The 9,952-nt window shown below is 35.6% G+C and overlaps 1 protein-coding gene across 1 annotated transcript in view; it reads right to left on the bottom strand.

Moving 5' to 3' along the window:
- Window positions 1-9,952, bottom strand: part of SPEF2 (sperm flagellar 2) — a 75,276-nt gene that overhangs the window by 35,909 nt on the left and 29,415 nt on the right. The window contains 7 exon segments of the mRNA XM_031061142.1: window positions 2,933-3,071; window positions 3,169-3,296; window positions 4,722-4,924; window positions 6,515-6,672; window positions 7,471-7,576; window positions 8,954-9,201; window positions 9,693-9,796. Coding sequence (XP_030917002.1) covers window positions 2,933-3,071; window positions 3,169-3,296; window positions 4,722-4,924; window positions 6,515-6,672; window positions 7,471-7,576; window positions 8,954-9,201; window positions 9,693-9,796 — 1,086 coding nt within the window.

The following is a 9,952-nucleotide window of genomic DNA, read 5'->3' as shown; positions in this document are numbered from 1 at the left end:
CTCCCATGGGATACAGTCCTCCATCAAATTTTCTGATGCAAGCCTTCCCACAGGCTTCAGTTCTTCAACAAGCACTCCAGTGTGGATCCTTTCTGTGTGTGCAGCCCTTTAGGACTGTACTGCTCCAGTGTGAGTGTTCCATCAGCCACAGCTCCTGCCAGGAACCTGCTCTGGCTGGGCTCTCCCCAGGCTGCTGCTCCTTCACAGAATGTCCACCAGATACAGCCTGGGTGGACTGCATGGACTGCAGGGTGGAGATCTGCTTCCCTGAGGTCCTCCATGGGCTTCCATGGAACAACCTGCATCACTACAGCCTTCTCCACAGGCCAAAGGGGAATATCTGCCCTGGTGCCTGGAGCACCTCGTCTTCCTTCTTCTTCACTGTTCTTTGTGACCATAGAACTGTTTCTCACATTTTCTCACTCCTGTCTTATACCTGCCATGCTTTCTTACAGAAGCCACCTCTGCAGCCTTTACCACAAGAAAACTTTCATATAAATGCAATACCACACAAGAAACCACACTAATGTTTTGTACAACTGATGTATAACTTTTTCCAGTATGTTTCTTAAACATGTAACATGAAGGATTTTACTCTTTGTCCTCATATTATTTAAGTCACAGTTTTGATTTACTGCAAGCAGTGGAGAGAACTGCAGAGGAGTACAGTGAGTTATATTCCTCTGGCAGAATCTAAAAGCATGTTTTATGAGTATCTTCTTTTTCTCTCTCTTTTCATAGTGACGAAGCTTCTCTCTCCTTCTTTTCTTGTAGTAAGGTGGTGAAGAAACTAAGAAAGGATGCATTTGCTCAGTCCTCTCCTATTTGGAACAAGAGAAGTAGTGATAGCAAGCAACTGATCATACTCAATGATAGCAATGCAATGAGAGAGAATTTGGAGAAATTGCTGGAAGATAGATAGAGGTGTGCTGTTGAAGTGTGTTCTATCCACAGTAATTCTGTGTTTGGATATTTTGGATGTGTGCTGGTTTTGGCTAGGGAGGAGTTAATTTTCTTCAGAGCAGTGAGTATGGGTTATGGTTTGGACTCGTGCTGGAAGCAGTGCTGATAGCACAGGGATGATTTTGTTATTGCTCAGCAGCACTTGCGCAGAGCCAAGATCTTTTCTGCTCCTCACCCCAACCCACCAGCAAGGGGGCTGTGGGTAGCAGGGAGCTGGGAAGGGACGCAGACAGGAGAGCTGTCCCCAGGTGACCAAAGGGACATTCCATACCATACCATATGGCACCACGCTCAGTATAAAGCAGAGGGAGAAGAAGGAAGCAGAGAGGACACTGGGGGTGGTTGTGTTTGTCTTCCCAAGTCACCACTACGTGTGATTGGACCTGGCTTTCCTGGGGATGGTCAAACACCTGCCTGCCCATGGGGAGGGGTGGATGAATTCCTTGTTTGCTTTGCTTCTGTGCACAGCATTTTCTTTGCCTGTTGAATTGTCTTTACCTCAGCCCAGGAGCTTTCTCACTTTTACAATTCTCTGCCCCATCCCACTGGTGGTGGGTCAATGGCTGTGTGAGGCTTGAGTGCAGGCTGGGGTTTAACCACAACATCAGGCCAAAGTCTTGGCTGCCCTCTGGGCTTTGGGCCTTTAAGGAATTTTACATACAACACAAAATGGGGTAAGTTTTTACATTTCCTGGTTGATATCAGAGAAATTTATTTTTCAGATATTACAGCTGGTATTTTCCAGTGTTTTAGGAAGGGTCAAGCTGAGATGATAGTGTTGAGGAGTCTGTGAGTTTGAGGAAAAACATTATGAAGATTGTCAGTCTTTCAATTTCGTCTTTCTAACAGCAAGGAAGGATGGCTGACGGAATTAATACATTCAGGGAGGTACAATGAGCATGGCTTTAATAGCACAGAGGAAGATCATTTTCACAATCACCCACAGGTTTGGGATTCACAATGGGTAAATGGGTTATTTAAAAAAAATTCTGAAATTCATGTTCATGTTCACTCCAAAGTGCTTACACTTATCACAGTATCTGAGTTTCACTGCACCATACAGAAGTATAACCTCTGCTTCACATAATTTCAACTGGATAATGTCAAACATGGATTTCTGTTATGAACAAAAGGCCAAATATTTTATCTTTTTAAAATACATGACAGAGTGATTCCAGTCTTCTTATAATGCCATTCAGTAGAAATTAGGAATATGGATGATGATTTTTCAGTCTTCTACTCCATTCTCTTGGAATATTTCTATGGAAAAGGAGGTCCAATGCTTTTTCCATCTCAGATGAATTAATCCATTATTCCTCAAGGGTTCCCTTAAACTAAAAATGTTGTCAGTATTCTTTTTCTCCTTTTTGGGGAGCATTTCTGATAGTGCTCAACTAAAAATCATGTCTGTTCTGGAATGGAATCTGATGAATTCAAAGATAGCTCTACTTTTGGCTGATACTAAATCTGGCTCTGAACTTGTTGGGACATTTAGTTACCAATTTTTGTGAAAAAGAACTCTCAGGACATGACCTAGAAAAGATCTACTTGAATCAAAACATCCCAAGAAATTCTATGTACTTTGTATGAATCAGTTTTAGAAAGCAGAGACTATCATATATAATTTACAGAAAAAATAAAACACTGCCAAGATTTTTTGGATTATGATAGAAATATTCAACTTGTAAAATCTCTGAAAACCACAAAATGTTAAAAAAAAGAGAGCAGAGAAATATTTATTTTACAGTGTACCACAATACCATAGCAAGATGTAAGAAAATTACAGGCAAAGAACAGAGGAATTTTAAAGGACAGATTATGCACAAGAGGAAAAGACATAGTTTAAGAAGAACTCTAAAGACGAAGAAAGAAGTTAATAATATGATTCATCAAGCTGATGAGTTATATCAAGCTTGTATACAAGGAAATAATGTTCTAGGGTATATTGTAATTTCTGTCATTTACTTACAGTAACCCTTTGGTGTAGTTCAGCTTTTGTTTCCTCATCATCTCGCAGCTCATCAGCAATTGAATTAAAATCTGCTTGCCACTGAGATACAAACTCCTGCTTAAGATGTGGACGTTTCAAATAATCTTGAAATCTTTTTCTGTAAATTACGGCAAAAATAACTTTTGGGTTACAGAATGACCCATGAAAAATACAAAATGCTAATATAAATGTAATTAGATACTATTCCTACTTACCTAATATCTGCTGTGTAATGAATTGTAGTGTACTGCTCATCTCTTAGACATCTAAGTACAGTTTTGATTGTATTCATATATGTATTTTCTACTACTTCCCAGTAAGGTACTAAAAAATCAATTACTTCCTGTGAATTGTTAAAAACATCAAAATGAATTGATTTATTTCTTGGTAATTAATCTATCTGTAGCATTAGCAAATACACAAAACATTATTTCATGAAATCATATTATTGATTTTTTTCACTATGTATTTCTTTTGGTTTACAGCTGATTACAGGCATTGTACCAACATATACTTTTATCCTGTGAATTTCTTTGGGAAAAAGTAGTAGGTCTCTAAAGGAATGGGAAATTCCAGCAAAATACTCCAGTATCTGTTGTTTTGGATATGTTCATAAAATAAGTGATGATACTGAATGATCACTGAATAAGAAAATTTGATCATTCATAACTGTTTGAACTCATAAAAAATTAAGCTAACTGCCTAGTGTTGCAAAAGTGATGTTTGACTGACTGATTGTTAAGAAATGTAAATAAAGGCCATGGCCAGAGGAAACCAGCATATGTGAGCTGATTGCACTTAACAGGAAAAACTAGTAAGCACTAGGAAAAGAATTACAGAACAAATTTCAAATCATCATTGTCCAACCTTGAAAAATATGCATCTCAAAAACTGCATGCAGTCCCAGCCACTCCTCTCAAAAAATTTACAGAAGAACTAGAACAGATTATAACTGGATTGGAGAACAAAAGCAACAATCAGCAAAATGAACATTTAAGAGATGCTTGTCATATCTTAAATGCCCTCAGAGGTTGATAATAGAACTATTATTCATTGTATCTCTCAATATGTGAATTAGTGTCACCATGGATTAGGGTTACCAAATGATCCAAGCAAAGATCATGGTTTCAAGTGAAGAAACAGAAATATTTTTTCAGAATTAACACCATTATACAAGCTATGCCACAGAGAAGAAAAAGTAAATAGCTTCAAAAAAGCTACTAAACCAACTAAAAAACATAATCATGGAAGAAAAGTCCACTGAGAGCCACTAAGCACAAGATACAGAAATACAGCCATTTCAGAAAACCCCTACATTTCAGATCACTAGAATCTGAGCAGATGTCCTTGGGGGGAAATATCAGGAAACAAATATACTAGGAGAAAGATTAGTGCACACTCTCCTCATTCTTACTCTTTGTATGAGAACCACAGCTTACTCTTGCCAGAGAAAGAAAAGTGATCTAGTAAGTTTGTGTTAGTATTTCATAATAGTAAAAAGCATTACTGTTTTGGCAGCTGTGTTCTTCATGATAATTGCAAAGAATTAAAAAACAAAATTAAATTTGAAAGTACGATTCCTTTTTTTATGTATTTTAGTAGCAACTGTTCTTCGTATATCTACCACAAAGTAATAGCATACTTTTTATTGAAAAATATTGAAAAAAACAACATGCAATGATGTAAAAGGTTTAGGTAGGACATACATAAAACACTAATAAAAATATATACTTTGATATTTAAGATTTTCAGTTGGAAGTTAGTGTACCCGGGGAAGTGGTTCATCTACATAAATCCATTCATCTGATCCTGGCTCAATCATTGGTGGTGCCTCAGATGAGGGAGAAGACTGATCTGCAACTGGTAAAACCTTTTGTTCTTCATTTGTGACTGGTAAAACTTCTTCTTCATCTGTAACTGGTAAAACCTCTTCTTCTTCTGGTGGTGGTGGTGGTATTTCTGCAGCAGACCCTTGATATGAATGTGCAATTAATACTTCCAAATGTATTTTAAGTACGAATAAACAGAATTAGACATCTTTGCTACTCTCACAGGTTCAAAATAATGTAACAGATTCACTGTTTCATTACTTAGGTGTTGTTCATCCAAAACATCCTCATTAATCAGGAATTCTCAATGAAGATTGGATCAGTTAACACCTAAACAAACTCAACATCCATAAATCCAAGGGCCCTAACAGGACCCATCCCCAATGGCAGTGGGAGCTGGCAGACGTAATAGCTAGCTGGGAGACATGAGCTCCCAGCTCATAATCAGGTTTGAGAGGCCATGGAGAACAGGAGAAGTGCCTGAGGACTGGAAGAAAGCCAATGTCACCCTGGACTTCACATCACGCAAGAAGGAGACACAGGGAACTACCAGTCAGTCAGCTTCACTTAAATCCCTGGAAAGATGATGAAGCACATAATTCTGGAGATCATCTCTGTCCACATGGAAAACAAGAAGCTGATCAGGAGTAGTCAGCATGGATTCACTAAAGGGAAAACATACTCGACTAACCTGATACTCTGTTCTGGTTATATGAACCTAATAGTGAAGGACAGCTTGAAAGCTATGAACACAGATACGGAATTAAACTTTATTAGTTTAATACCCAGGTATTATTTTTAATTACCCTGGGTAATTAAATTATTATTATTTATTTAAAAATGCTATTAATTTTAAAAATTATATTAATTATTTTTATTACTCCAGGTATTTTTCCTTAGGGAGTAAATAGCCCTTAAATACTTTTATATAAAAGCTGGATTCTAACTAGAAAATCTTCACTTCATTTGCAACAATAGGAATTTTGCTGTTGAATCTAGCAGGGCCATTAATTATATACCAAGCATATAAAAAAATCTATGAACTAGAAACTGTGCATAGGAATAATGACATAAACTTTTACTATTACAAGTGCTTTTCAAGTTCGGGGGATTTTTTTATGGTGGTAGAAGATATATGAAGATTTTCTCATTATAGGTATGAAAAAAACCTCTGGTTATTTAGAGATCACTATTGCTGGTTTACATGATGCATGTGTCCCCTTGGATGCTTCATTTGTTTTTCTTTTCTTTTTTTTTTTTTATAATTTTAAATTATTCCTTCTTTCTGGATAATAAGGAGGAAAAATGAAACAAAGGTGTATCAAAATTAATGTCAAAACCACTTATACTTATCCATATTTTTATGCTGCTACTGATATATGATATGAGATACTGACTGTATGTTCATAATAGCAAGTTAGACTTTCTTATACAATAATGCTATCCCATAGATGACGATGATGGCTGTAATTTTTAAACCAGGAAGAAAGGACTGAATTTAATGCTTTAATTTTTATGTGAAATTGGTCCATATACTCCGAAAAGGTGAAAACACAACAGAAAAGTTCAGACTTCTGGTGCAGTTATCACTAACTGGCAAATCCTCAGATTTTTCAGGGGCAGCAAAAATGTAGGTTTGACATATAATTTTATATAGTAATTATTAGTGTTAACTATAAAAGACAAAGTCTTTTGTTACTGAATTCTAGAAAGCAAGACTATGAAAACTTACTTGTATTCTGATTTTTCACAATTTCTTCTATTATAATTTCCTTCACTGTTTCACACACAACACTTTCTTCTGTCTCTGCATTTACTTTCACTAGATTGTTTTGTTGGACTGAAAACCATTTCTCTAATTTTGGCCATGTCTTTAGGAAGCCTGAAATCCTACAAAAATCATATCAATATATGAAATTGAAACCTAACTAATGGAAAACAAAACATTTTCTAAAATTGATAATTAAAAGAAAAGGCAGATCATCTAATTTAACACTAAAACAACTCCACCCACATCAACCCCATCATTTTAAATATAAGAAAGTTTTCAAAATTCTATTGATAACTAATAATATATTTCTTACTCTTTCATGTCACAAGCTATATTTATTTTCTAATATCACAATAAAACCAATAGTAATGCATAATATAATAGTCTGAAACAGTTAACAGTATCAAACATTCAGAAGAAAGAATTGTTCTTTATTTTCCTCTTTGTGAAAAGTTAAACACCTAGTGATTCAATTTAAATTAGAAAACTAAGTGGTTTTTGTAAATGTAGAAGTGGAAAATAACATTTTACAAAATCTCTAACTCAATTCAAGTGTATTTCACTTAAGTGCAGTCACATGTGTGACAGACCTCAGATATAAGTGCACACATAGATACACACACACACACATATATATATACAGAATGTATACACAGTTCATGCAATATATACCTGAAAACTAAATTTCCCTTGGAACAATACCCTGGAAAATCAAAACACAAGAATTCTTATTTTCCAGGAGGATTTATATTGTGCAGAAAATGAAAATATGCTTTAGGCTCTACATTATAGAAAGGTCTAAGTAGATTCTTAACATTAAGCATGTAAGTATTGTCCTGGATCACATATAAGATTCAGATCAGTTACACACCTAAACATCTGGCTGAAGTAATATTTTTGTACTTCATATAACTTACCTATGTAGCACCTGCTCCCTGGCCAAGTCAATATTTTCTTCTAGGATTTCAGCGTCTGAATTTTGATTGCTGCTCTGTTCAGACTGAGATGACTTTCTTTCATCTACTGTGTGGAAAACCAATATATAAGCATATATTCAAAAAGGCAATTATTCAGACAGTTATTCACCCAAACTAAGATAATAATTTTACGAACAAATTCAGTGTTCCTTGATCTTACATTTCTTAACATAAAAGTTGGGTACCACCCAACACCAGCAGGGAGTCCTGCCTCTTCCTCGGTTTAAGTGCACAGCCAATTATAGCACTAACATTTCCTAATGGATCCTTTTCAGCCATAAAAATCTTCAGTTGAAGATGTGGAGCATTCCTGTGGGAGACTATTTCAGGCTTATCTACTCTATCAATTAGAAGGTATTTTTCCATCTTCATCCAAAGTACCTACTTTTCACAATGAACAGACATCCCACTTCATCAAAAGACAAAGTATTCTCTCTTTCTGAGTCTTCTTTAAATTTTAATAAAGCCTTTAATTCATTAGATTTTTAATTGTTCTATTGACTCTTTCTATCATCACATTTACATCTTATGAAATAAATTCTATGTGTATTTCTGAGATTATATTAAATATAACCACACGTTACAAGTGTTTTGGCAGCATAAGGTCTTAAAATTAGCAATTTTTAAGTCTCTGTACATTTATCCCCGCCAGATTTTTAACAAAAGCTCTAAAGATTTTGTCCCATTCTCACTCCTACCCATACATAAAAGCCAAATGTACATGGTGCTTTAACTCAAGCTAATTGCCATCTAGGCACTGCAATGAAAACTACAAAGAAGAATCTCCTCTTAATTTGGATAACACATGACGTACTCATTAAAAAAACGTCTGTTTCAGCAAGGTCTTAAAATGTGTGGTCTGTGAAAAAAAGTGAAACAGGTGAAACAGCTCTCAAAAAGCCTTTGATGTCTTTGCTTTGTTTGGCCAGAATTCTGATTCTGATCATTCGCTGACTAACTGAAGACAAGACAAAGGCAGTAGTCAATAGGGAATTTATTCTGGCATTCTCAGGGAATGAATATTGGCTCATCCCTCTATCTATAATTTCCTTTATAAGTGTGTCTCCTGAAGAAAAACACTATTTACAGACACGCACTTGTAATGCAGTATATTCTGCATCTATTATAACTTGTGTTTTTTTCCTGCTGCTGTTTTATGTGATATCCAACACCACCCACTGTGCTATCTCATCTGCAGTGAGAGTACAAATACAGCATATACACATGCACTTGCCCACTTTTAATCTGCCTTTGACTGAAACAAACAGAAGTATCTGAAATAACCTGGAAGTGTTCAAGGTACAATTAATGAGATTAAAAGAGATATAAAGAAATTGTCCAGTAATGCTATTTTGCATTATTAACTACAAGTTACAGATATCTGCTTGTCATTTTACTTTGTTAATAGGAGTTGGAAACTTACATTTCATGTTTGCTGCACGTTCCAGTACCAGACTGTCTGAAATATCCAGTAATATAGAAACATCAAATGCAGGTGAGGTAGGAGGAGGCTGGGTAGGGGCTCTGGGATCTATAGCAAGGGTCAGCTTTTCAGAAATTGGATCTTTTGCTTCTACATCAATGCCTGTATAGGATTTTTCAAATAGCTTTGCCTGATCAATTGTCATTGGAAACCCCTCCACGATCCACCCTTTCTCTGGTGGTATTTGGCTAAAACGAAATGAAGAACCAGAATTACACAGTGAAATGATAGCTTAATAATAAAACTGAAATAACAGCTTGTTCTAGCCATCATCCATCCTTAATTCAGTACATTAAATTCCTGATGCATACAGAATATTATTAGACAGATATTATTAGACTGTAAAGTAATGGATTTTAAATCAGCAGAAAATAACATCAAGTCTAATTAAAGTGAAAAAATCAGAAACAAAATTATTATTGCTGTCTTGATAAATAAAGATTTCAAAACCACTCTACAGAGACTGCTCAGAGGCATAATTTAAGTTTTCTCAAATAAGTCTTTTGCTGAAGTAATAAATACGAAAATCTATTTTATTATTTACAGTATACTAATGGGATTAATACAACTTAAATTATATTCATGTAGGAACTTAAGTGCTAACTGCATTTCAGGATAGTTGAGACAATTTTCTGTCAAACAAGGGTAGATAAAACCAAGCATCTATACAATTTCATACGTAATGGCTTCCAATAGGATGTCAATTAGTAATTCATCAGGAACACTTTTTCCGTTCTTCAGCCATTTCTGTGATGCAGCACCAAGTTGGGCACGTACAGAAAGCTGTGGAAGAGCGCAACAGAAGTATGCTCAGAATGTCCATAACTGTCCTTGAAAAGAGTCGTTGAAAAGTGTGTGACTCCACATTTCATATCATATATTATTTATTTATATTGGGGATGGTGGCTGTTATTTATCAATAGCAATTGGGGGGGGGGG

This window comes from Geospiza fortis, unplaced genomic scaffold, assembly GCF_000277835.1.
Source record: "Geospiza fortis unplaced genomic scaffold, GeoFor_1.0 scaffold163, whole genome shotgun sequence".
NCBI classification, from domain to species: Eukaryota; Metazoa; Chordata; class Aves; order Passeriformes; family Thraupidae; genus Geospiza; species Geospiza fortis.
This window is presented reverse-complemented; position numbering and strand designations above follow the sequence as displayed.